We start from the raw sequence: 27,530 nt of genomic DNA on the forward strand, positions 1-27,530 counted from the left end.
TTGAAGTTTCAGGTGATCTTTCCGGCTGATCATGTGTGAGAGCCGTCAGATTAGCGGACGGAGCAGGGAGCGTCATGGCTAAAGTGGAGCTGGCACCGCTCAGACCGTGGGACGACTTCTACCCCGGCTCGGAACGGTTCGGCAAACCGGACGCGAAAGATTTGGCCAAATGGAACAACAGGGTCGTGAGCAACTTGCTTTATTATCAGACCAACTATCTGGCCCTGGCCATCGCTGTGTTCCTTATTGTGGGGTGAGTGATTCAAGCAGTGTCAACACAGCAGCTGGTTGTTTCTAATATTATTACACAAGTATGTCTTTGCCTGTTCCGTGGTTGCTCTTTGTTGCTGTTGCTCTGGTAAACCCGGATGTTGCCTACTTTAAGAGGATCTGAGAGACAGGATGTTGTCTGCACTCAAGCAGAGAGGAGGTAGAATGAGTCCTCTGAGAATAAATGGAGAGGTCTGTGCCTGTTACTGTTGGATGCACTCTTACTGTTCTTGAAATGCAAATATAAAGTCATTATGATGCAGTAATAACAGTATTTATAATAATAATGATAATCTTTATTTGCATAGCACTTTTCAAATCAACCTTAGAAACTGCCCCACCAAAAAAAACATAAAAATCTGACATTTTAAAAACAGGTTAATAAAAACAGAACAGTAAAACAGTTTTAAAGTATGCTTTATTTATTTAAGAGGCTTTTGTTTTTGTCCTGGAACAGACAGACAGTAGACTCTAGGTAAAGGTCGGTGATGTAGCCCGGGGGCACGGCCATGAAGAGCTTTAAAAGTAATCAGTGAGACCTTAAAATCAGTCGGGAGCCAGTGGAGATCTGCTAGAACAGGTTTTTGATTAGACCGTCTGAAGGTTTGTTTGATTTATTGTTCAAACAGGTAAAAAGACTCTTAACAATAATCCAGATATGACGAAATAAAAGCACGTAAAATAGTCTCTGTGTCTTTAAAAGATAAAATGGGTTGGATTTTTAGAAAAAACAAGTTTGGACTATCTCAGAAGTGATATGAGAATCAAAACAGACTCTGAGGTTTTTCACTGATGTACTCATGAGGGCTGTTTGAGGGCAGATTGACCTGGTGAGGGATAGTAGGAGTCTATTTATTAGCTCTAAGTGCATGCAGAGAGCCAGACTACAGCAGGATGAATGAATGAGGAACTGGAACGGTTCATGATCAGATCAGAGATGAAATCTCTCCTGTATGAAATGTCCCGGCTTTAGCTGGCTCAGTTGACTATAAATAGTGATGCCCCATCATGGTCAGTCCACTGAGCTGTGTGATGACATATTGTTGGGATGGTCATGAAGGCCCACTAAGCCGTGTGTTTTTTGTTTTTTTCTCTGGTCAGCTGTTGCACCACAGATAGCACTCTGGTGATAAGATGGCAGCTTACTCATCTGCTCACTGTTCTCCTGATAAAGGAGATAAATCCATTGTTGGAAATATGTTGTGTCACAATTTGAACTTTGACACGTTTAGTTTCCTAAAACCATGTGATGTTATTTTCCATCCACCGTGGAAACAGTTTAAAACATACACTGAATATTGTGTAGGTCTCCCTTGTGGTGACTCATAAGAGAATGGACATAGGCCTTCTGAGGGTGTCCTGTGGTGTCTGGCAACAGGATGTTGTTAGTGGGGGGGCCTTTGAGGGGAGGGGCCTCTGTGGATCATCCCACAGATATTTGATTAGTTTGGGAATTTGGAGGCCAGGTCAACACCTTGTGCTGTTCTTCATGTTTTTTTTTTTAGTTGTTCCTAAAGTGTTTTTGTGTGTGTGTCTGTGTCAGGCTGCATCCTGCTGGGGATGGCTGCTGCCATCAAGGAGTGTCATTGCTATGGGGTGGGGGTGCCTGGTCTGGTCTATGTGGGTGCTACATGTCTAAGTAACTGTCATGGTTCTACGTTTTGAGTTCCTGTGCTCATGTTTTGAGTTTCGTTCATGTTTTTTCAGTTCTGTCAAGTATTTGCAGGTTAAGGGGTTTTGGACCCAAATGCAGGACTGAACGGGCTGAGCCAGGTGTAGGCAAAAGGCATTTAATTAAAAAAACAAAACAAGACCAAAGCGCTGCTGACAAAAAACAAAAAACTACGATGAGAGATGAACAAGGCAAGGAAACAAGTACGACCTAACAGAACAAAGGGGAAGGCCGGGCTGTATATACACACAGGACAGGAGGGTGACGACAAACAGGTGAAAACAATCAAGACGGGGAAGAGACAATCACAAAGGCGGGAAGATACAGGAAGGATGGACACGAGACAGGAAACCAAGAACTTAACAAAATAAAACAGGAAACATGAATGAAACTCAAAACAAAGAACCATGTCTAAGTAACATCCACACCAATGAATGCCAGGTCCAGAAGTTTCCCAGCAGAACATTGAACTGTCACAAGATGGTTTAAATGTTACTGACTTCTCCTGTCAGTGGTCATAATGTTGTGGCTGATAGTCGTCCCTATAGACGTGGGGAAGCGTATTGTGTCACAGTGTTTTGATGTAATAACGCCAACATTTAGCAGGGATTGTCTGACTGAGAAAGATTTAGTTTGCAGCTCTGCAAGATGCTCAGTAGAAACAATGAAAAATACACAGTAGTATAAATAAATATAGTCTCTAAATGCAATGGAATTAAACAGAATGTAATATAAATATGATTAATGATATAAATACGGCCATGGGATAAACAGATATATGTACAGTATTGTGCAAACTGTCATCCAGTATAGATAAATCTTGATGATCTCAAATCTGCTCACGGTTCTGCTAATCTGAGATGAGATTCCTACATCCTACGATCCAGTCAGGACTCTTCTTCTCGTTGTTGTTGTTGCCCAGACGCCCTCTAACCACTTGGAGGCGCCAGTGACCACACAACAGCATGCCTGTGCTCCAGCTGCATCCCAGCGGCCTCAAACTGCTCTCACGTGCTTCGTGTCGCTGCCCCGCAGGTTCCTGAACCCTCTGGGGATGTTGACAGCGATGGCCGTGGTGCTGGCCGTCTTCCTGGGTTCCCTGTGGGCCGGGGAGAACCGAGCGGCCATCAACGACTTCAAGAGGCAGAATCCCACGGCGTTTGTGATCGCTGTCATGGTGGCTAGCTACGTGCTGATCTCCATGCTGGGGAGTGTCATGGTATTCATGACAGCAATCACATTACCCCTGGCTCGTAAGTTGATAGAGCTCAACAGTGACACGGTGACACATCGGTTTAATATGTAACTGATACTGCAGAGGAGAAGTTGGCAGGGGAGCAAACAGAGAAGAATCGAAATACATTCCTAATACATTATCCGCTGTGACATGATGCTGTTAGCGTGTGCATTTGATTCAAATCTGAATTAAAATCAATGAAACGTGTTTTTCAGATTCTCATGGAGTGATATTATTACGGTACGACTTAGTTTATGGGTTTGTTTTTGCCAAACGTTTCAATCATTAACAGTCACTTTCACATCTGTCTTTCAGTGATATTCGCGCACGCTTCCTTTCGCCTCCGCAACATGAAGAATAAACTGGAGAACAAGATAGAAGGAGCCGGACTGAAGAGGTCCCCGATGGGCATCCTGCTGGAGGCTCTGGGTCAGCAGGAGGAGAACTTTCAGAAGATCCAGAGTTTTCTGGAAGGGAAGCTGAAGGAGTGACTGCGCTGGAGGAGCACGCACACGAGCGCACGGCGTCCGTCTGTCGGACAAAGATCATGACTTTTTGCAACCAATATGTGAATCCCTCGGTCTAAATCTCAAAAACTCTCTCATGTGCAGCATGTGGTTTGAAAGGAAGGCTTGTTATCTGAAGGGCTTTACTTTACCTCAGGGTACCTGTCACTCCAGCCAGAACTTGTCAGGGCACTTTTCTCCGGTGTGATGAGGGCATCTCAGCGCTGCCTCACGTTTCTGCTATGCAATTTGTAAGTGTTCCTGTGCACCACAGCTGCAGACTAAGTATGAAATCTGTGTTTAATCAGTCTCAGAAACAGCCGTCAGTTTGCACTCGACTAAAATTGTGAAAGCAGCGCCTGTGCTGCCCCGAAAACAAAGAATAAAATGTGCACACTCGACACACTTTACTGCCAAGAAACTCCAAAGGCTGGACTGTTTCAAGGTTTTGAATAATCTGCTCTCATAAAATGTAACGCTGAAGAGAAACCCTCGTGCTTAGCTAAATAAAAAGAACCAGACAAAAGAGAAAGCGCCCGGCTTTGTCTCGAGTGGGATCACTCTGTCAGCGTTTAGGCTTCAAAGGTAACCCACGTCCGTCAGTATTCCTCCTGAATGCCCCGAGTGTTTAATCTTGACAACACCCCCTGGCTGATGGATTGGCTAAGTTTGCTTTCCTCTCCACTTATCCCAGAGGCTAATCAATGGGCGTGCAGTGGATTGCAGTGTGGAGAGCTGAGAGCTGAGAGCTGAGAGCTGAGAGCGGCACGGTGACAGAGTGCATTCATCTGCCCTTATTCACCTCCAAACCCGAGTTAGTCGCTGCGTCAGCTGTGGCTGCATTTTTTTTCATTAGATTCCATCTGAAATTGACTGCAGATAACGAGAACCCATGTGGAACCTAATGCTGTTATGTGGTTTTAAGTGCCAGTGTGTTGTGGGCGTCCATGTTAACCTTTAGTTTCAAATTTACTATAATCAAATCCTCGTTTCTCTGTGGAACGCAGCAAACAAACCTCTGACGACCTCTACACACTCAGGTGTAACACCATTCCAGTGGCTCTCCAGTTTAACTCAGAGTCGAGCTGCGAGGCTTTCTCCCTCCTGCGCTACAGAGGTGATTTATTTCCTCCCCTGCGGCGCCTCATCCTCATCCATATTGTGAAACTTTGGAGGAGTGAACCCAAGCACTGGTGGTAATAAGCTCATGTAAAGTCATGTCTCGGAGGCCACAGTGGAGGCCCCTGTTATTGCTGCTGCAGCTGCTGGAAGGATCCCATCAACACGTGTGTGCTGCTGCTGCTCCCCCGGCAGGTGTGTGTGTGTGTGTGTGTGTGTGTGTGTGTGTGTGTGTGTGTGTGTGTGTGTGTCTGTGTGTGTGTGTGTGTGTGTGTGTGTGTTTGGTCTTTTCTCCTCGACGGACGTGTAATCTAAGAGAGTTTTCAGACACTATTTTTGGCGTTTGTGCATTCATCTTGTAATTATTTCCATTGGTAGCTCTCAGTGAGGCAACAGAAGCTCATGGATGTAACACAAAAACAAACCAGTGCATTGTTTTTTTTCACGAGCTGCTATGCAACAACCCCGTTCTCCTTGTGCGGGCGTTTGACTTGCAACATCTGCATCCTGTGCCGTTTCCATAACACAGGCGTAGGACAAGCAGCGGCCCAGTTTACAATGCTTTATTTTGTTCTGTTCGGCCCACTTTGAGAGTCGGCTGCCTCCAGCTTGACCTCTGCATCTCCTCCCTCCCTCCCTCCCTCCCTCCCTCCTTGACTTGCCTGAGAGGCTTTCAGCTAGCTAAGCTGGTTAGCCATAGCCTCATAACTCAGACGGCCTGTCATTCAGCAGATCTGGCCGCTCAGACCTACACCACGGCTGATCATGTGACACGTTAACGGTGACCCGCCGTGACCTGTGCGGCGCGCTGTGTCCTGATCCCCGCTCCTCGGGCCTCACATGCGCCCGCGCTGCTTTCTCTGCCTCCTTACCGTCCCGTGAGCGAGGCGTGAGAGCATGTGAGCGGTCAGCTAATCCCACTATTCACCCTTGGTGAGTTGTCAGTGGAGGTGCTGATCCTGGAGAAGCTGATTTACATGATTTACGGGGGAGTTCATGTGTGGCACTTACTGTGTGTGCTCTGGGTGGCATTAGAAACTGACATGTGTTCTAATACTTGGTCGAGTACTTCTCTGCAACAGTTTTTCCATTTAAGCACTAAAAATGTGTGAAAACACAATGAATTGTGCAATTAATTGCTCTAAATCAGGGGTGTCAAACTGATCCGTGAAAGGGCTGCTGTGGCTGCAGGTTTTCATTCCAACCATGCAGCAACCATGCAGTGGGTGTGGCTGGCAAGTTTTTGTTCCAATCAAGCAAGAGGACGCCTGAAATGACTGCGTGAAGGCAGTTCAGTTGATTGACTGAGCCAAGTCAGGTGTGCTGCTGCATGGTTGGAATGAAAACCTGCAGCCACAGCGGCCCTTTCACAGATCAGTTTGACACCTGTGATGTAAATGATACTAAATATGTAAAAATATTTGATGTAAAGTAGTAATTTTGAATCAGCTTTAATGGCCAAGTATGTGTGCACATGCAGGCAATTTGACTCCGGTAACTTTGCTCTGTTGTACAGAAACACACGGAACTTAAATAAGTGAAAAGATAAATAAATAAATCTCAATCTGTACACATAAAATATAGAATAAGAGCAGACATATATACCATAAATCCCCCGTATTTAAAAGAGACATGAGCATTCATTCAAATTCTCACTCCATGAATGATAATTATAATAAACAAACTCCTTTTTTGCTCACATTTTGGGCTCCTCCACCACCCCGTGGAGCTAATTGCTCCGTTAGGTCTATTAGCTACTTACTGAACTGAAGCCTAGACCAAAAACATTTAAGCCAGGGCCTGGAGCCTATCCCAGCTGTCATTGGGCGAGGGTCAGATGGAGGCCAGTCTATCGCAGGACGGTGGGAGGAAGCCGGAGGACCGGGAGAGAACCCACGCAGACACAGGGAGAACATGAAAACTCCACATAGAAAGGAACCAGTCGGCCCATGGATTAGAACCCAGAACCTTCTTGCTGTGAAGCCACACCAATGTGCCACCCCACATAACAACATAATCTATAAATAACAACTTCTAATTTTTCTCTTTGTTTTAGTGCAAACAAGAACAAATACATTATTCATTAATACACAGGATTAGATGTTACAATCCCTTGTGCCAAAATCCCAGGCAAAACACATTTAGAGGCCCTGTCCAACTGAGAAACCCTAACAAACCTATAGTCATGTGATATGATGCTTAACCTACAATCTAAATAAACTAAGTAAACGCTGCTGGCTTGTATGGCCCGCTCAGCAGCAGACGCTAACTCCAAATGCTGCTGGCTAGTTTAACCTACAATCTAAATAAACTAAGTAAATACTACTGGCTTGTAGTCCCACAGAGCAGCAGAGGATAATTCAAACCTTGTGAAATATAAGCTAACCTAACGCTGCTGGCTTGTATGGCCCGCTCAGCAGCTAACCATAGCTACCAACCAACATGAAGACATCAGGAACCTGGCCTAAACAACAGCAATAGCAGCATGTCATTGGGGTTTTCAAGTGTTGCACCTCCCTTCACCGATGTTTCGTTAAGTTCGTATTAATTATACTTTTGAAAAACATTTCATGAACAACCTGAAATTTCTTGAGAAAGAAAAAGTGCAATTTCGCCGCAGTGTTGTCGTCTGCTGTTCAGTTTGTTGCGTTGTGTCTGCAGCTCTCACTGAAACATCGTGGCTGTCCCTAGTGGACGAACTAGGAACTGCATGGATAATTAACGTCTTCCCCACTGGGACCAGATTGGACCCTCTGTTGGGCTGGTTCTGGCCCACGAGCCGTATGTTTGACACCCCTTGATTTAAGCTGTGCTGCCACAATGCCAAAACAATGAGCTGAAAGAGGCTAAAATAGTTTTCTAATAAAAGCATTTAGTGCAGCTTTAAACCAGAAACTATTAAATGAGACAGATATCTGCTGCCAGCCTTCAGCCTTCAGCTTTCAGCGCTCTGAGCGGTGGACACATTTCTGTCTGGACCAAAAAGCTGTGAGGTCGATGCCCCGCCCGCCTCCATCCACCCTCCACATGAGAGGAGTTGTGTGTGTGTGTGTGTAGTGTGATAGATGAAGGGAAAGTACACAGGAGGCTATTGTTGGTGTAGTGGAGTGTCAGCTGGAAACAGCCTCCCCCTGATGTCTGGCTGCAGCTGGTGTGAAGCAGCAGAGACAGAGGGAGACAGCTGGATGCACGGCACCCCCACCCACCTCACCCCCCGTCCAACCACCTCACCCCCCTCTGCCTCGCTGCCTCGGGTGCAGCCGAGGAGCTGGACGCGTCTGAGACCTCCCCTGAGCGCGCTCAAGAAGCGTAATGAGAGCGAGTAGCCGGCCGTCCTAAACGAGGCCAGCGGTGGCAGGACGCGCTGGTAGCTGGGAGGGAAATGTGTGTCGGCTGCGGATGGGAGGGAGGGAAACGAGGTGAAGGGTTACAGCACAATGTATAAGGGATAAGGGTGGGAGGCACGGACAGCATGTGTACGGCAGACTTCTCTAACATGAAATGCCTGCGGGGAGGGTTTGGTTGCTGCTATAAACACCAGCTTGTCATTCACAGGGAAGACAGAAGGAGAGGTTAGAGACCGTAGAGGGTGTGTCGGCTTTTAAAGACTGGTTTGGTCAGTTTACAGCTTTACAACAACAACTAAAAAAAAAAAAAAAAACACAGCCTGGCGACACAGCAGGCGGTGAGAAAACAGAGCAGAGATCATTTAATACTTCGCTCTCATCGTTGACCGGCTGCAGCTCTGCGTTCGTTCCTAGAGGCTCTAAAACAGAAACGCCAGGGCTCCCCGGTTATCTGCGCTAAACTATAATCTGGTTCCTTGAACGCACCGCAGATGAGCTGCTTTCAGACCAGTTATATGTGGAGAATGCATCTGTGCTCCAGTTACCAGGAACCACCACCATGACAGAACGCATTCTTCAGTCACAACCTCTGAGATCTGAGCAGGAAACACGACTCACTCACGTATTTTCTTCTTTTAATTCAAACAAATGCAATAATACAAATTACTAAGAACCAGCTTAACAATAATTGTTTACTATATATTACATGCTTTTTTTTCAAATACATAAAAAACGCTCTAAAAAATAAAAATAATAATAAAAATAATAAAACAGAACCAGTGTATTTACAATACCAACATTTACATACAGCTTCATTCTCTTCAGAGAAGTGTGGAGCACCAGTCCATGATTTCCAGCATGGAGGAGACGGCCGTGTTAAAAATAAAACAACAACACAAGTGGACTACGGCCCGCTACGGCAGTAATATCAAAACTGGTACTTCTGGTAATACTCAAATGGCGCAACAAGTAAGTGTTTGGCTCATTGACGCTGTAAGTACTGACAGTGAGACTGGATTCCTTGTAGATGACACATGAGAGTACAGGAAGCAGCAGAGTGCTAAGTCTGAAGCAACGCCGTGATAAAACTGGATCTGGTGACTGTAATAAGTTCCAGGAAGTAGCTGACTCATGTTTTAAATGAGCTCAGTCCTTCATTTAGACATTATCCTTATCAATCCTTCATGGTTACAGAGTTCACACGTGTGTGTACGAAGCAGAACAGTCTTTTGTTTTTTGTTTTTTGTTCATTGCAGCTCAGTATTCTCCTCCAGTGACGGTCTCAGTCGTCGGTTCGTGAGGTCGGCATCTCTAAGAGGTTTTCAGTTCACATTCCCTTTTGTCCTAACCACACAGCAGTCCACCGCGGGGCCCGGAGTCGTTTCAGTGCCGTCGCCACATAAAACTGACGGTCCCGACACGCAGACTCGCTCCCGCGGGGTTTCGCTCCTTTACTTAAAAAGCAGGGTTTGGCAGCTGGATTCAAAACAACCGAAAATGAGAACGCTTCATTTGTTAGCACGCCAAATTCCACAGACGTTTAAGTTCCTTCATTCTTTGGATCCTCTTTACAAAACAAAACAAAACAGGTAAGTGCAGTCTAAGGCACAATGACATCTTGTCAAGGCAAAACTTTTCACACACACACAGCACAGTGACAGCTTAAACTATTGTTCCTGGTTTTGAGTCTTCGTGCCAGTAAATCTGCTCCTCAGGCTCCAGGTCAGTGTGCATCTGGTTGTCGCAGTGTTGCCTGACATCTATGTAGGATCTGGAACAAACACACAGGAGGGACACACGTTAGGCTGCTGACTGGACGCAGACTGTAACGGGTTAACGGTGGGCTCAGAATGAACGAACCCCGGGGGCTGAGCCTGTGTATCACGCATGCTAATGCTTAAGTCAGCTTGTTTAAACCCAGGTGTCAACCCCTACAAAGCAGCAGATGCACGCAGACATGATACAAACACACAGCCTCCAAATGCAGCAACGTTCAGGGGTCACATTTACCCTCTGCCACACGAGTGCTCTCCCACCACCACAGGACACCCAGAGAAATTAAATCATTAATTAGAGAGAGGGATAGGAGGTGATTGTGACCCTCCCTGTGAGTCCTGTCAGCCACATGAGAAAACACACACCACCGTCACCGTGTTAACCACGTGGGCTTTTCACATTCTTTGTCTCTCACCCTTTCTTCTGTGCTGTGCCTGTTATTATTGGGGTAGGGGGGGAATTTTTCCTGGACAGTAGCATAGGCAACAGCACCAGACCTCTCTAAAGGCCCCGCGGGGCGCGCCAGCCTATCACAGGTTCGCCACTCAAACTCTGGGGAGCATCTGTGCATGAGAGGGGGCAAAGGTCAAGGGGTGAGTGGCGGCACGAGGGCAGGGAGCCTCCACAGGGGCCGAGGAGACGGAAAACAAACAGACAACAACAAAACAAAAAACAGAAAACTGAGCAGTAAATACACCCTGCAGAGAAATGTGACCACTGGATGACAACGTACCAGCTGAGAGAGGAAGGAGGGCAGGCATGTTTTTATTTAAGAAGCCATGCATTTATCTTATCGTACATGACAATGCAGATCAGTCAAACATGTCAGAAATGCAAAGGTTCACTTCAGAGCGTTGGCAAGCAGACTATGGAGTCACACTGTGGGACACAATGAGTGAGGCAAACACGCAGGCTCCGACCGTCGCTGGTTACTTACTATGAGCTACCTTTAGCAAAAGACACCTTACTGAGCCTGCGCCCTCTGGAGGGGCGCGGTTGAGCAGGGCTGGAGGAGGACACCTGCCTGACCCGACAGCCAGGGGAGCAGGACTGGGAGGGAAAGGACGAGGAGGACAGGGAGGAGGTGGAGGGGGAACCAGGGGTGGAGGAACTAGGAGGGAAAAAGGCAGAGCGCCTCTGGACATCAGGGCTGTGCCAGGACCCCTTAAAAAGCTGGGAGGTGCCACATCTATAAGAAAGCAGGGGCCAGGGGACAGTTAAGGAGAGCCGGACCATTCTAAAGCTCAGAGGACGAACTGACTGCTGGCAGCAGACGCTACGATCCTACAGCTGAACCGAGCTCTGTCACACGGAACAGTTATTTAAGGGCGAAGTTGAAGAAGTTCAACATTAGAAACACATGAGTATTATTACTACGTGTGAGGGACAACAGAACTAAACAGCAGCTTATATTTTCTTAGGCCGTCCATTCTGGGTAATTAAACACTAGTGCTTAGGTCTGGGATAAGGAGGATCAGGGAGTGGCTTACTGGATAAGGAGAAAAGCCGAAGGGCAAGATTTTTGTTCCTCACCTGTTGTGGGCGGAGTGGCTGTAGGGGGCTGTGCTGTAAGTGTAGGACTGTGGCGCGTGCATAGGCATGTCATATTCCAACATACCACCACTGCTCATTTGGTTGTGCCAGTTTCCACTGGAGGACACCGAGGACACTGGAGGAAAAACAGCAAATAATAAAAGTCAGCAACTGACCCAGAGACATGTAAAACCAGGGCTTCACACGTGGCGCTGTGTCCTAACCTGAGGAGTAGGAAACGTTCCTGCTGATCTGGCCGTAGGGAGCAGGCATGGTCTGATAGCCCAGACTCTGCTGGGAGCCTCTGTCGTAGTCGTAGTTGTACGAGGTCGGCTTGTGTGCGGCGTTGCGTTGGTACCACCCCCTCAGGTGTTCGTGCACCAGGGCCTTCTGGAGGTTCTTGCCCACCGGCTCAGTGCTGCGAGGCGCTGGACGGTTCCTGGGGGGCCGCAGGGTGGCGTACGGGTTCTGAGACATACCGTCCATTTCATCGGTACCGTAGTGACTGTGCATGTCGTGGCTGTAATAGGCTGTCTGGGCGTGGTGGTAGGACGGGTTGACATTATAGTGTCCCTCCATCTCATTGTCGTACACATTGGAGTAAGGCTCCGGTTCTACGTAGGCGGGATAGCCTGCGACATAGTAGGCGGTTGTGGTGGGCCTGGCCTGAGGCTGGTAGGCGTAACAGCGGGCGTCCGGCTGAGCCAGGTTGGGCATGCTGCCCGTGTTGGCGTACAAGTCTTTCCTGTGGCGGCCACGACCTCTGCGTCTGTGGGTGTGGTTGCCGGGAACACTGTACTCTACGCTGGACTGGCTCGTGTACGAGGAGCCGTCATCCAGGATGTCAGTGCTGTTGCTCCGTCTGGCTGGAGAGATGACAAACGCTGGCACGGACGGTTTGGTCTCTGTCACGAACTTAGACTGGGACTCCAGACTCCCGCTGCGCTGGCGGAAATGTTGCGGCGCGTCCTCTGATCTATAATTGAAGGCACAAGTAATTGAACGTCTGTGTTTTTGTCATTTTTGGCTAACACGCTGCTGTTTATTAGGTGCTTATGTTGTAAAAGACAAATTTAAAGAAAAAGAGTCGGTGTCTGAGGCCTTACCTGAGCTGTGTGCTGCTGTAAGCGTTGCGGGTGAGGAGGGGAGTGGGCGGCATGCTGCGGGCGTCACGTGGCTGTCTGGAAGCTGGTTTAAACGGGCTGCTGTAGCTCGATAAGGCATCACGGTGACTGTAGTGGAGCGGTTCTTGGTCGTAATTGAATCTGGAACACAGATAACAACTATGTTTTCAGGGCATTCGCCTCTTTAGGGAAGAGCCACCACTAGCCTCTCTGCACTTACAGCTTAACGAGAACAAAACTAAGCTCGCTTGGCTGCAGCAGTCTGGTCATTGCTTAGACGGTTCATCTATGTTTCCATTCAGCAGCAAGCACTACAATCGTCTAAAACTATTTTAAATTTCATGTAGCACCCACGATTTAAACTAAACTCCAAGCACCACTCTACGGTTTCTATTTTCCTCTCTCTCTTCCCTCAGCTTGGGATTGTTGTCTACTCCTTCACAGGCAGTGACATGTTTTTTTTTCTTCCATCTATTTTTGAAGCTGTGCATTTGGGCTGATAAGAGGGAGATTGTTGGAGAGGCAGGGTTAGGAGGGAGGAGATGCCTGGCAGGAATGCAGCTCTGAATCTGCTCTACAGGTCTGTACTAGCTCCATGCGTTGGGCCTACAGAGAAACAACAGACAAGAGTGGATCTAAACAGAAAGAGCTTCAGCCACAAGGCTCCATGTCATCTGTGAGCGCATTGTTTACATGGGCTGCATTAGTTTGTGCTGTATTTTTATTTAATTTTCACACATTGTTGTGCCTAAATCATCCCGTTTACACCTCCTGTGTAGGCACAGAGACAGACAAGCTCAGTGAGCGTCGGTGCTAGCCGTATACCTGCTGTCTGCAAGCTGGTCATTGGCAGAGGCTCGTCTGTCTTTGTTGTAATGAATGTCCAGAGTTTCCGCATGGTGCAGCCTTGGCGAGTACTGGACTGATCTAGACCGCTGCCTCTGGGAACCAAGCTCGTCATCTGGGAGACAAAAGTAAGTAATACTCTGAGTGCAACTGATCAATAATACAAAAAAAGGGAGCAAGCGTGTAAATAATGAGAGCAGTTACCATCGTCCAGAGTGAGGCTGTCAGATAGAGAGCTGAGTTCTGAGGCGTGGGCATCGTCTAACAAGAGAAGAGACAGACTTCTGTTATTCCACTTCACATAAACGTGATCTCAACAACACATTCCTGTTTGACCACAAGCTTTGATAATGGAAGCAGCTGTTTATCTACCTGCTAAGATCAGCGAGGCTCTCTGAGTGGGCTTCTTTCCTTTCTTGATCCTGTAGGCGTTGATCTCTTTCTCAATCTCCTCCAGCTTCCTCATAGCGTCCATGCAGTTGTTCTTCCTCTTCCTCTTCACCGTCTTGCAGAGGTCGCCCTCGTTGGCCAGTTTCATGGCCGCTTCCACGATCTTCTGCTGCAAGGCGAACCTGCTCTCCAGATTCCTCAGATGTGGGTCCTGTAGGGAAAAATTAAAGGATTATCTCATCTTAACACCCACACGGTTAATGGGGGATTTCCCAAAAAAAAACACACACACACACACAGATGTTGTCAGTGGCAGTCCTCTGAACAAAGAAACAGACAGCCCCGTTCCATGTTAATAGACACAACATGAATTTATCTAAAAACATTCATCTTCCTGCTGCTGGCACAGTCACGATTACTCTCTGTTATATTTATTCATCCAACTGAGCTGCAGGTGGAAACTAACTACAAAAAAGTGTTTCGCAAAAACACATGTTACACTCATAATCCTCACTCTTGATCCCTGGATACATGTCACAACAAAAACAAGGCACAACAATAAGTAAACTAACCTTGTCAAAGGGAAAAAGGTCGTCCAGCTTGAATGCTGTCCCAACGCGGCGTCGCACCTGAGGAGCCTTCTCACCTGCGGCCAAGGGATACTCTTTAGGCAATCTGCCCGTAAGATCCTGCAAATGAGAATAAAAACCAGCGGTCAGTGAAGTGTTCGGACGCTTTTAAAGAAACAAACTGCAGGAGAGGCACTCACAGCTTCTCTCATGCAGATCTTTTTCAGCTCTTCAAGTTTCTGCATCAGCGTGTCCTGAAGGTCCTTTTCTTTCTTTTTTAATTCAGCAATCTTCTCTTTCTTCTGTTCCTCTGTGACTTCAGAGTCTGCAGAACCTGGAATAATCACACATGTGATTAGTTGCAAATTACAGCCATAAATCATCACTCATCAATCCGACACGGAACAGCAGCCGTTAGCTGATTAACTCTCCGCTTACCGGCTGAGATGAGGCTTCCATTACTGGCCATTATCAGCTGGTCTTTGCTCTCAATGCTGGAAAGTTTACTGATCCGCGGGGCGCAGATTTCTGTGAGGTCCACAGCGATGTCCCCTGAGCTCCTGGTTGTGGTCATCTTTGCCTGTAGGTGAGAGAGGAGACAGTGAGTAGGATGGAAGCGGGGAAGGAGCGGGGAGAAAAAAAATGAAAGCGGGACAGGGAGTATTTCATTTTAATGACAGCGCAGTGCGATGGCGGCGGCTGCATTTGCATGGTTGGCACTCCAAGAGCACGGCTCTCTCATCAATCAGTGCGGGGCTCTATTCCTGGATGACACACCATCTGCCTTCGAGAGAGACAGTGGCTGAATAACCTCGTTTGACTGGAGCCGCACGAACTCATCCATCTCCACGACAAAACTCTCATCCCACACCACTCATACTGTGTAACAGCTAGCCTGACGTAGCCATACTCAGTTCTAGTCAGAATGTGAGTCTGGTAGCGCTCCATAGGGCTGTGATTATGGGGCGTGTTTCAACCGAACCAGGAAAAATCAGAGCAACGGAGTGTGTGACGTATGTTAATTGTGTCCCATCTTCTTAGCGACCATCGGAGCCAGCTGATATATTAAACTTTTGCCGAATCCCGTAGGAAGGACGGCAAAAACATGTTTCCGATTAACAAATGCCTTGATCGCATTTATCTGTTCCTCTTTTAAAATTAATGCGCTGTCGATATCTTCTAGAACAGACTCGATGGCAGAATCTACACGTCTCAGTTCTCCAGCGGCAGCCATCTTTGGTGACGTGGTTACGTTACTGTTGATCATCTGTCCATCATCGTATAAAGCCCGCCCTGAGAATCTGTTCGAGCATAATTGCGCCTCAACGGAGCGACACCAGACCGAACTTCCAGACCAAAAAATGTTGTGGGCGGGACTAAGTTCGGCTGGCACCCAGGCTATACAACAGCCCCCGACTCTCTACAAATATGCATCGTAAATACAAACACATGAAACACAAGTGTTCTCAATAGTGTGGTCACAGAAACAAAACAAGATATACCTTCCACACTTCCCATTTTACTGGGTGTGTTTACTTTGTGCTGAGCCAAAGAATTAAAGGGATAGTTCACCCTAGAATGATATTTCGCTCATTATCTACTCACCCTCATGTTGACTAAGGGCTGGAAGAAGTTTCAGAGTCCTCCGTCCCTTCTCTGAGTTACAGGGGGTCTTGGTGTAGCAGTGCATTTCAATGCAACGGTTGTAAAGGGACACCAGAGCTCTTCGTAAAAAAACACACACAAAAAAACATCCAAATACCTCCATGATGCTCGTATGTAATGTCCGTCTTGTGCTGAAGCCCCAAATTGCGTAATTGTCCCGAAAAAAATTTAATAAGTCCACATTCCAAGCATGTTTGTAGCATTAGCTCCGAGTGTTGTTGTCCCGGCTCTTCCGCTGCCAGCGCGCATGCGCAAGGTTCGCACTGAGACTCGCTTCCTTGTTTACCCCGGCGAAGGACTAGAAGCAGCCCGTAATAGCCTGCCTTGCACCGGGATGTAAGATGTATTCCCGGTTCTCCACTTCAGAAGCTTTTCTTGGTTGAAGCATCCAGGGTAGGAACAGACGAGAACCATTTTGGATGGCAAAAAAGAAATGCCGGTATAAGGCAGGCTACTCTTCTCCTCCTCCTTCTTTTTCCTCTCCTTCTTCTTTTTCTTCTTCTTCCAAAGACGGTTTATAAACCTTCACCTTCTTCTTCTTCTTCTTCTTCTTCTTCTTCTTCTTCTTCTCTCGTTGCACGGCGGTTCTGGTCCTTCGCCGGCTGGCTCAATTCGCCGGGGTAAACAAGGAAGCGAGTCTCAGTGCGAACCTTGCGCATGCGCGCTGGCAGCGGAAGAGCCGGGACAACAACACTCGGAGCTAATGCTACAAACATGCTTGGAATGTGGACTTATTTAATTTTTTTCGGGACAATTACGCAATTTGGGGCTTCAGCACAAGACGGACATTACATACGAGCATCATGGAGGTATTTGGATGTTTTTTTGTGTGTGTTTTTTTACGAAGAGCTCTGGTGTCCCTTTACAACCGTTGCATTGAAATGCACTGCTACACCAAGACCCCCTGTAACTCAGAGAAGGGACGGAGGACTCTGAAACTTCTTCCAGCCCTTAGTCAACATGAGGGTGAGTAGATAATGAGCGAAATATCATTCTAGGGTGAACTATCCCTTTAAGAAGAAGGCAGAAATAGACAAACGGACAAAAACATCTCACCTTTACCTTATTAGACGGATCAAACAAATGACAACAATTATCAGAACCAAATGATTTTCCAATGAACAGATGACCAACACGGAAGACATTTACTTTAGAACTGGAGCCAGAGGGAATATCCCTTTAGTCAGAATATTTACATAAGTTACGGGCACGAGACACGGATCTGGCCGTGCATCACATGATGAAGAGTCACCGCTACAAGAGGCTGTGACGCAACAAGCAGTCATTACTGTCCCTGTCCAGACTGACCTCAGTGCGTTTACATTTGTCTACCTGGTAGAAACAGGTCAACACCGTAGCTCAATCTGATAAGTTAATTAAATGTCAGTGTTATTTCCCAGAGTTCCCACTATGGCTTTATTGCTTGACAGAGTGAGTATATATTATTTGCTCTTCCAACATCCCTCTGCATGAGCTGCCTCAGGGTGCTGACACACCAAACCAACATCAAATAACCGGCGGCAACGAGAGCAGACCGTGGTGTCGCCTCACGAACGCCTCTGTCTGGACCAGAAGTCTTCATGTGAACGTGCAAATATTACAGCCAACGGCCCCCGAGGACATCGTTTGACGGGAAGTAACTCCATACCTGGGGGAGGCAGTGGTCTGTTCGTCTAAGGGCCGTCATGTACAGAGCTGGCCTTTCCTGAAACATGCTTAGACTCAGATAGACTTTATTGATCCACAAGGGAAATTGCTTGGTCACAGTAGGTCTGTCGCATAATAAATATATATATATACATAAAAAAATACTCCTGAAAACTGCTAGTAAAAAGAAAAATAGGCGTAAGACAGTTAAAAAATAAAATAAAGACAACAGGGAAATAAATACAACATGCAAAATCTACAAGAAACAGAAAAAGAAATAGAAATAAATATAAACTGTATACATTGGAAGGATTAAATGATAAGGTGCAATAATATGGAGGGAAAAGCTTTGACGTGAATAAGAACGCTGATCACTGGTCCTACTTTTTCTTTCATTCAATGTCAATGTTTTAATGTTGAAGACTGATAAAGAGTCCTCTTGACTTTGTTGTTTGTTTACTTTTCTTATTCCCCCCGACCAATCAGAGGATCTCTCTCAGCGGCGTTTCTAACAAGGACTAACCGACTGCCCGGCCATCGGCTTGGTGTATAACAGCCCTCACACATGCACAGCCAGGCTTTACTGTGATAAGTAGGTGCAAGCTCTCTTAACGTGTCACACAGTGTAAAACATTGTCGTAAAATGTTATTGTTTTTTATCGGTTGTTGGCAGAAGATCAGAACAAAGCGAGCTGAATCAGGAAGGAGACAAATGACACTCACTTTGCTTTCCTTCCTGTCCAGGTAGAACTGGTGTTGACTGATGGCCATCACCCAGATGGTTTTAATCAGAGAGTGGCTGGCATACCATGAGTGAATAACCAGGCCCGTCTGGCCGAACGTTCGCTTGGTCACTGTTCTTCTGTAGAAGATAACAAGACAGACACTGATTACTTTTGCTGAGCCAAGAAATAAAATATTTTCACTTGACACTATATACACACGAGGCTTTAATTAAGATTAAAAAAAATATTTATCCAGTTAAACTTGTCGAGTGAAGAAGAGGCGAGCCGCAACGTTAAATGTGAGACACTCCTCCGTGTTTAAAGGGCAGAGGTCTTATGACAACACTAGAATAATAAAGTGGCTCTTCAACAGCAGGAAAAGACAAATTTAACAGACGGGTTAAAGCTTTTAACAAGTCGTCCTGAGCTATTCATCTGGCTGCAGATGCCCTTCACAGAGTGTAAGGTGGAGGATAAGAACATCTGAAGCAGGAACAGCATCCAAAATGGAAACACTTCAAAACACAAGGAAAGCACCTATTAATAAGAGATAAGATAAAACCAAGTGGTCCGTGTCCTCTGACCTGTGAGGGTCGTTCACTTCCACTGCAAATTTCTTCTCTCGGAAATACAAATTCTCCAGCTGCTTCCACTGAAACAACTGCAGAGAGACAGAGACAGGGAGGGGTAGGGAGACAATACACAGCAGTGAGAACACAAGCCAACGATACCAATGATTAAAATGTGGAATTAACAGCACATAAACAGAAAGGTTATCCCTGAAGCCTCGTAACATGATAGGGAGCAAAATCACCAAAAGGCAACAGTGAATGATGGCATGTATTAAGACCAGTGGCTTAGCTTCAGCCACACCAGCCTCCCTCTTTGACACAGTTTTTCTTCTGTTCAACGTGCGACATTAGCACAAACAGCACAACAGCTGTAGCCGTGAATGGGACTCAGTGGGCCAGACAGTCAGGTGTAAGTACAGGCTAACACTGGGGCAATTATAAGGCTGCTGCAACTGCAGGGGAGCAAAATCGTGGCCAGGGCGGCGAGCCAGCTTCTTTCATTCTGCTGTGCAGGAGAGCAGAGGAAGGAATAAAACATCTGCTCCACTGATACTGGGCTAACTCAAAAGATTCAGAGCCTGTGAACCAATCTGATCTCATTCTGAACAAATCTGAGATAAAAATTATTATGAAACCAGAAGCAGCAGCCTAAACCTCTCCAGGCGACAAGAGCATATTTTACACCACGTACCCTGAGAGGCAAACTGTGCCCAGCGTAAGAAATCACTATAAGCTGACACATGCAATTCCACTAGGACAAACATGTTTGGTGAATTTTTAACACAGCAAATAACAAACCTTCCTGTGTATAAAGCACACTACACCAAGGCACGACAACACACTCAGGAAATAATTAACAGAAGCACACAAGGAAACTAAAGCATAAAAAAACAAAACTGACTATTTAAATCAGCTTGACAGGTAAGTAGTGGACACAGCAACAACAGCAGCTCTTACCGTGGAGTGTGTTTTTTTTTGTCCTTATCAAATCGCTGCAGTATTCTCTTGGGTTTGTCCTGAATGCTTTGACTTTGAGTTTCCCACAGGGCTAGAGCTTCCTCGAACAATACTCTCTCTTGTCTGTTCTCAGGGAGCCAGTCATAGGTGTTGCAAGAGTTTCAGCTGAGACGGGCCACACCCCCTCAACCCCAGCCACTCCTCCTCCTGACATCACGGACACCTCAGGCTGGTCTGCCTCCTAGTCTTCGTACTGCTCTCCCCCCCCTCTCTCTCTCCCCCTCTCTCTCCCTCTCCCTCCCAGTTCTCCTCTCAGTCAGACCAGATGAGCAAGTTGTACACAAGTATTTGCTCGGCCAGTTTTTCCTCGTAAAGAAGAAGACATTTCACCTCTGCTCCACTTTACCGTCACTCACAGACTTTGAAAGCTCTATTTCTTATTGTAAATATCACACTGACCACCACTGTAGTAAATCCACTACTACAACCCCCCCCCCCCGCCCCCCCCCCCCACTGGGCAAACATGTGAGCAATCTGTTACTACTGTCTAATCATTTATAGCCATGGCTTTGTTTGGCATCACGTGAAAGCAACTGAGCTCAAAACATACAGTTCAACCAGACACAGATGATGCATAACATTATGACCACCTTCCTAATACTGTGTAGGTGTCCAAAACAGTTGTGACTCATCAGAGAATGGACATGGGGGTCTTCTGAGGGTGTCCTGTGGTGTCTGGCAACACAATGTTGTTAATGGGGGGGTCTTTGAGGGGAGGGGCCTCTGTGGATCATTTTTTTAGTTGTTCCTAAAGTGTTTTTGTGTGTGTGTCTGTGTCAGGCTGCATCCTGCTGGGGATGGCTGCTGCCATCAAGGACTGTCATTGCTATGGGGTGGGGGTGCCTGGTCTGGTCTAGGTGGGTGCTACATGTCTAAGTAACATCCACACCAATCTGTATTGTCATAAGGTGGTCAATCAGGGTTCCCACTCCTAACCTGAAATTATTTTCCAGGACTTTTTCAGCTGCTACAGAGACAAGTTATCATGTCATACACTAATACATTCCCCTGTCCCGCTCATTCTTTGGAATGATACTAGCGACACTGGCACTTTTCAATTTACTGTAGTCCCGAGTTTTGTCTCTAGGCGCGGGGTCTGAAAAGTCGCTAAAGCCAGAAATTCTCTGCTAAAGCTAGCGACAAAATCAAATTTGATTTGCTGGTAGTGTCACGTGGGGCGCTGCGCTGGCTAGAAGCAGAGAAGCTCTGTGCCGTATGTTGCCCAGAAGACTTTTAGGCAAAATACGGCAACTTTTAACCCGTTTGCATTCGCTCAGAAGGCAGGGGGAGGATAAATAAATTTCCAGGATAACTTAATAATTTCCAGGACATTTGACCTTTTTTCTCATTTTCCATATGTTTTCCATGACTGGAAAATTGGTCAATCATTTTCCAGGTTTTCCAGGTTTTCCAGGATGCGTGGGAACCCTGTCAATGTTATTTACTTGTGTAAATAATGTTATGCCTGATCAGTGTACATAACTGTAGATTCAATACATGGTATCACAGCACGGTGGCTCATTCCACATGGTGCTGTAACCACTACTGAGACGAAGACCATTGAAGAACGGGAACCAGCCGGCAGGATGCATCTGAAAAACCTAATCTCATTGTGAAGGGAACCTCAATCTGATTGACACCTCTTAGTGGCTGTCACTTAGTATAATTTACATAGTAAGAACAGATAACAAAGGTCTATCAAGTAAGCATGCACGTTCACCTGATCATTGATCCTATTAGAGAAACTCCACACCTGTGTGCCGGCTCATTAATGAAACTAACTCCATTGTGGATGCCGGTGGAGCCACTTCCAAAATATGTTAAGGATGTGTGTGACAGACATCCATCTACAATAACAACACAACAGGTCGGCCTTGTAAAGAGGGAAAAGGTCAGAGAGATCCTCCAGTGACTCATCAATACAACTCCCATGTAAAGAAACAACAGAAAAACCAGGAACACCAGCTCGACAGTGCAGTGTCTTCTCTGTTTACATCTGCCTTTAACCAAACCTCTCGTGGTGGAAGTTTTCCAGAAATGCCTGTGGTTTCAGATGGGATCAGGCTGTTCAGATACAACTCACACCCACAATGCAAGGACCCCCGGGGGCCACTCGTCCCCAGAATCACACGTGAATTAAAAAAAAAGTGGCAAAGGCACTGACTCACATGCCTGCACAGAAAAAGACCTGCCCCACCCTTCACATACTGCAGCACGTCACATACCAGCTCTGGTTGGCTGGCAACGCTGTACGTTTCCACAACGTGACGCATCGCTTCAAGTTGTGAAAACCTGAAAACAGCAAGACACAGGAAGGAACTTATCCTGTTCTGATTCATGATAGGAGGGAGCGTAATAAAAATAAAAGTGACAGGGGAGGAGGTCTGTTTAGTTTTCTTTCCAGGTCTCCCATAACATGTCATTGCTATTTTTTATTTTTTTTTTATTTATTAGTGGGGACCATATTAAATTGAAGTTCTGTTTAGCTCCTGCTGGCTCATCATATCAGTCCTGAACACTGGCCCAGAGCCAAGTGACACAGAGAAAGGAAAAGAGACAGAAAAGTGTCCTGGTTTAATTTATGAAGGAATTAAGTCTTTATTTGTCCCGGTCATCGTCATGGAAACGCACACTCTGGTGGTTCGCTGTCGCTCACTGAATATTATCTGTTCCTCTTCCTCATAAAAAGGCTGCATCTTCATGTGTTCCCCTAAGATCAGATGTTGTTGTTTTTATCAGGCAGCAGAGAGAGGCTATCATCATTATGGAGCGATACAACTGTAATACACACAGAGAAGACAATCTGAAGATAAGATATTGTGAAAAATAAATAAATAAATGAATAAATAAATTCATTACTGAGTGAGCAAACATTTACTGCACTGGGTGTGACGTTAACTGATGACTAAAAACTATTCTAGGCATTTATTCTGAGTGAGTAAAACTCTTATATATCTGAAAAATTCACAGGTGGTCAACTGACCTCCCACTTGTACTAACACAAAACCCAGACACCCCCCCCCCCTTCCAACAGATCAATTGTGTTCCCTCCAAGACACACACGTAGATTATCATAATGAATGCAGCATGCTGAGAGGGGTTGGGCAGAGGGCAGGAAGGGATGGGATAGGCTGAATACGGGGACTGTTATCTAAGGGATCGGATCTCTCCACGCGTCCTGGGGGTGTCCACACCTGTCTTTTACATGAACAGATCTCCCAGTTTGGATCTTAATGCAAGGTCTGAACATGCCCCTAGACAGGAATCACTATCAATATTCAGCAGATATTCAAGGCAAAAGGAAAGTGGGCACAGACTTCCAGTTATCAGGCAGTAAAAAAGGCAACAGGAAACAGGAACTCTTGTGATGTTCCCGCAAAGAGTGAAAAAGTTAGATAGGGCAAAGTTGAGTTTTGATGAACCTACACCCGTACTGCTGTCCCCCAGTAACAACCAACCACCCAGTCGGTCGGCTGGCAGAGCTCCAGCCCCAGTCCCAGTCCCAGGGCCCTGCAGCTTCCCACGGAGCGCCATAATTACACCGTTCACTGGGAGGGCTGGGGAGAGTCACGCTGCGCCGGTGCCCATTAATGCCTCGGCATTCAGTGTAACAGCACACCCTGCTTATGTCAACAGGTTCCTGCCATATAACAACAACTACGGAGACTCTAATGAAAGAAGCCGGGTAGAAATGCTCGGCTGGGACGTTATTAAGTAACACCTCTAAAACAAAAGGGGGCGGCAAACGCAGACGCATTCAGAAAACCAGATGAGTATCTCAGGATCCACCAGCGAGCTAAGAAGCAGAGCCTAATATTTTAGAAACAAGTTTTTACTAATTTAATCAGCACTTACGTTTAAAAAAAAAAAGAATGACAACAGCTTAGAAGATGTTTTAAGTTGAGGTAGACATATTTAAAGTTAAATAGGGGCTGTTCAATTCTTTTTTTTCATTTATAATCAATTGAACTGGTCATTCCACTCTTGCTAACGTGGGTCCTTACTGTATTTGCCGTTACACTAACAGCCTTGACTGCACTAAGCACATACTGACACTCACAAAATATTTTCCCCATCTGTCTTTCTCTATCTCCTGACTGACATGGGAACCAGGGTCTTGGTTACACCTATTTACAGTCCGGGTGGATCATTAACCAGCTAACTACAAAAACACGAGGTGTCAATAGCCAATCAAAGCAATATTAATGATGCTCAATACGACCACGCTTCCACAAAACGAAGAGCTCGCAGCTTTGATCCTGATTGACTTGAGTGTTAAATGTCAGAAGCAAACCATGTCACGTTTATTTATAAGAACCCCACACCCTGAGCTAAGTATGCCCAGCAGGCTTGTAATCTAAGATCTTTGACAGCGATAAGAAAAAACTGCACACATTTACAAAAAGTAAACAAATGGAAAAGAAAAACGCAGCCGCTATAAAAAGAGGTCAACCTGCCTTTCTTGGTTTCAGCTTATCCTGCAGATCGTACTGGCCGATGCCTTTGTAGCTGACTCCCAGCCACCAAGGTATTCCCTGCTTGTCCTGCATGAAAGCACACACACACGCACACACACACACACACACACACCCCACAGCACCACTCATTAGAGGTTGCTTTATTGGTTTGAGTTTGAAAAAAAGCCTTTTTCCAAAGCAATTACCCCATTATGCTCACAGCAATAGCAACACAAGTTGAGATCAAATACATTAAAAGCCTTAAAATCTCTGCAAGCCTAACTGAGTCATTTAAACGCTGCTGTTTGATCTCTTCACACACCTTGATTTTAATGGGGTTTGGTAGGAAAGAGTCAGTGGATGTGTGTCACAGCATGGAGAGCTGAATGGATAGCTTTATGCTGATCTAAACAGGCTGCAATCCATCTGTAAGCCAGTCTGTAACGATCTACTGCAGCAACTTAAAGAGGAAAACGTTTATGATTCCAGCATCAATGAGTGAATAAGGCTCAGACTGAAGTGTTCTATTAGATGCAGAAAACTAAAAGGAAGGTTGTTGTCATGAGCTCGTGTCTGTGAAGGTTTTCAGCCATCTGGGTCGTGGCATATCCAAAAAAACATATCGGGACTTGTAGAGTTTCTTGAAGACGTTTCATCCAAGTAGATTCTTTAGTTGTAAAGGACTGGTGGGTGGCTGAGGATTAAATAGGAGCAGGACAGGGACAAACAAGTCCCCCCTTAACGACAGGTAAGTATCTGGTCGTTAATGGACACTAGTTAAGCAAGTTTCTGTTTGGCTACGCCCACAGATGGTCCTGTGTAAACCTCAACTCCTCACCAGTCTTTTAGAACTGAAGAACAAACTCTACAAGTCCAGTTTCCTTTCCTCTAACGTTTTTGGACATTAGCTCATTCAAAGGTTAAGCTACTGTTTGACTCAGGGCACCGCTATTACCTTCACTGGATAATAATGGACTCCATATGTCGGCAGGGACTCCACCAGGGCCAGATACCTTCAGTAAAAGGAAAAACAGGTTAAAAGGAATTCAGCCACTTCCACTTAATCACTGTCAGAGAGCGGCTGTTGTACGACAGAGCGAGTGGGATTTAAGCTACAGCCTTTGAGAGCCCACAGTCATCTCCAGTGACAAGCTGATCAATTAGTTTCAGGGCCGTGGCACAGGGAGGGGAAGTCCATTGATCAGTTCAAGGGCACAAATCATCTGAGCGTAAATGGCTCAGGGCTGCAGAGAGCTACCCAGACAGAGCTTCCCAACACTGGCTGGCCGACCGCCACCTCCTCTTATTAATGACACACTCTGGCACGGTGACAGCCGTGTTTTATAAAAACAGTCACCACTGTGCAGATACATAAGGTTAAAGTGTAAGACCTAGATGCACGGACAAAGAACTGTGTCATCAGAGGCATACGCAACGCTTTTTGCAAATTATCTTTTAATTACAAAAAAAAAATCAGATATTGTTTTGACTTACTTCACGATGGCTTGTCCTCTGGTCAGTCCCTTCAGCTTCTTGTAATGTTCAATCACTTTGTCCTCACTGTAAAAGGATAGATAAAACATTTAATGAATAATCCATCAGGTGTAACACATTTGTAGTGCACAGAGGGATTGTTGTGCGAGGGCCCTTTCTCTGACACACATTCTGTCCGCTCAAGCAGAACATGCAGTCTGGCCTAGTGGCCTGCTGATGGCTCTCATCTGCCTCCTGCAAACGCATCCCATTTACTTCCCACTGTAATCATCTCTTTTAATAGCACAGCAACACTGAAAACTCACTGCAGCCCAGCAGAGAGGGAGGAAGAGACACGTGTGCATGTGGATACTCATGCGCCATAAGGCTGCAGTTTGTTTAGGCCATTAAACTAATGTGTCTTCTTCAGAGACTGCATCAGTTTTAGAAGACCAAGAGAGGAGACAAACAGAGGACCAACAAGAACCGATGTGGACTGAAGAGACTGTCAGAGGCTGTCAGCACCTCCCAGCGCTCTCTCAGGGCTAACGAGCTAATGTAATTAACACGACCCAGGCACTAATGAGTCGCCCCATCAGAGGTAAAAGCATCTGCAAACTAACTGTCAGGTCTGTATGAACTACCTTGGCTTTGTACGACCAGGTGTCACTGACTGGAGAGGAGATTTCACAGCTGTTTTGTACTAAACTGATAAAAAACCTCAAGCATCTAAAGGACACCTCAGAACCATCCCATCAATCCTTCCCCCTTGAGAAATGTTTATGGTTTTCTGAGACAACGACTGCTGAATTATCTTACCAATAATTGAGAGAGGGGTGCTCCCTTAGTACTCGGGTGGGCAGGACCGGGAGCTGCTTCAGGTCCGATGCGGCAGTCTCAGGACTGAGAGGGAAAGAAACATAGAGAGCAAACACAGAGTGAAACAGAGTTATTCATCTATTCATCTGAGAGAGACGCACAAAGGGTTTAATTACAGGTCCTTAGAAGTCCTTAGTTCTGCACACCAGTACATGGACTATAAAGAAAAGGTAAATGTTGACAAAGTCTAAAAATGTGTCGAGAACATTTCTGTTCATACTTTCACAGTGTGGTCTGATTTCTTTATCTTAACACAGCAATGATTCATGTTTGCAAACCTTTTGAAAACATTCAGCGTCAGGATGTTGTTTTTTTTATCTACAGTATAAAGAGTAGTGCCGCTCGCCAAGACGACGCTTGAGCTTCACTCATGTCGTGCCAGACTTCATACACAAAAGCACACGCAGAGAACTTTAAGTTGTAAGGAGACTATAAAAGAGGAAGCAGAGAAAACTGTCATAAAGTTTCATACAGGTTATCTGTAGTAGCATACACTGATGATGAGGCATAACATTATGACCACCTTCCTCATCAGAGAATGGACATGGGCCTTCTGAGGGCGTCCTGTGGTGTTAGTGGGGGGCTTTAAAGGGGGGGGTCTCTGTGGATCGTCCCACAGACACTTGATCAGTTTGGGATCTAGTGAATTTGAGGTCTTAATGTTGTGGCTGATCAAGCTACAGTATATTAATTCACCTTCACAGGT

The 27,530-nt window shown here is 46.0% G+C and overlaps 2 protein-coding genes across 4 annotated transcripts in view; one reads left to right on the plus strand and one right to left on the minus strand.

Moving 5' to 3' along the window:
• The first annotated feature begins 41 nt into the window (after positions 1-41).
• Positions 42-4,543, plus strand: arl6ip5a (ADP-ribosylation factor-like 6 interacting protein 5a). Its single transcript, XM_084542637.1, has 3 exons — positions 42-253; positions 2,978-3,195; positions 3,495-4,543. The coding sequence occupies exons 1-3, from the start codon at positions 75-77 to the stop codon at positions 3,668-3,670; spliced, it is 573 nt and encodes a 190-aa protein (XP_084398763.1). The 5' UTR covers positions 42-74; the 3' UTR covers positions 3,671-4,543.
• A 4,226-nt stretch (positions 4,544-8,769) lies between these two features.
• frmd4ba (FERM domain containing 4Ba) overlaps positions 8,770-27,530 on the minus strand; it is a 46,595-nt gene continuing 27,834 nt past the window's right edge. The window contains exons 8-24 of one of the 3 annotated variants that reach the window (XM_084542408.1): positions 26,765-26,848; positions 25,967-26,032; positions 25,428-25,485; positions 24,473-24,559; positions 19,011-19,087; positions 18,425-18,563; positions 14,828-14,969; positions 14,590-14,723; positions 14,393-14,509; positions 13,803-14,031; positions 13,635-13,691; positions 13,410-13,545; positions 12,567-12,725; positions 11,685-12,436; positions 11,461-11,596; positions 10,343-10,490; positions 8,770-9,922 (exon numbers count right to left, since the gene is read on the minus strand). In XM_084542408.1, coding sequence (XP_084398534.1) covers positions 9,875-9,922; positions 10,343-10,490; positions 11,461-11,596; positions 11,685-12,436; positions 12,567-12,725; positions 13,410-13,545; positions 13,635-13,691; positions 13,803-14,031; positions 14,393-14,509; positions 14,590-14,723; positions 14,828-14,969; positions 18,425-18,563; positions 19,011-19,087; positions 24,473-24,559; positions 25,428-25,485; positions 25,967-26,032; positions 26,765-26,848 — 2,569 coding nt within the window. In that variant the 3' untranslated portion in view covers positions 8,770-9,874. Of the gene's footprint in view, positions 9,923-10,342; positions 11,117-11,460; positions 11,597-11,684; positions 12,437-12,566; positions 12,726-13,409; positions 13,546-13,634; positions 13,692-13,802; positions 14,032-14,392; positions 14,510-14,589; positions 14,724-14,827; positions 14,970-18,424; positions 18,564-19,010; positions 19,088-24,472; positions 24,560-25,427; positions 25,486-25,966; positions 26,033-26,764; positions 26,849-27,530 lie in introns of those variants that run through there. The other 2 variants (XM_084542409.1, XM_084542407.1) reach the window with 2 other exon arrangements.

Source organism: Chelon labrosus (assembly GCF_963514085.1).
Source record: "Chelon labrosus genome assembly, chromosome: 4".
In the NCBI taxonomy this organism is placed as follows: Eukaryota; Metazoa; Chordata; class Actinopteri; order Mugiliformes; family Mugilidae; genus Chelon; species Chelon labrosus.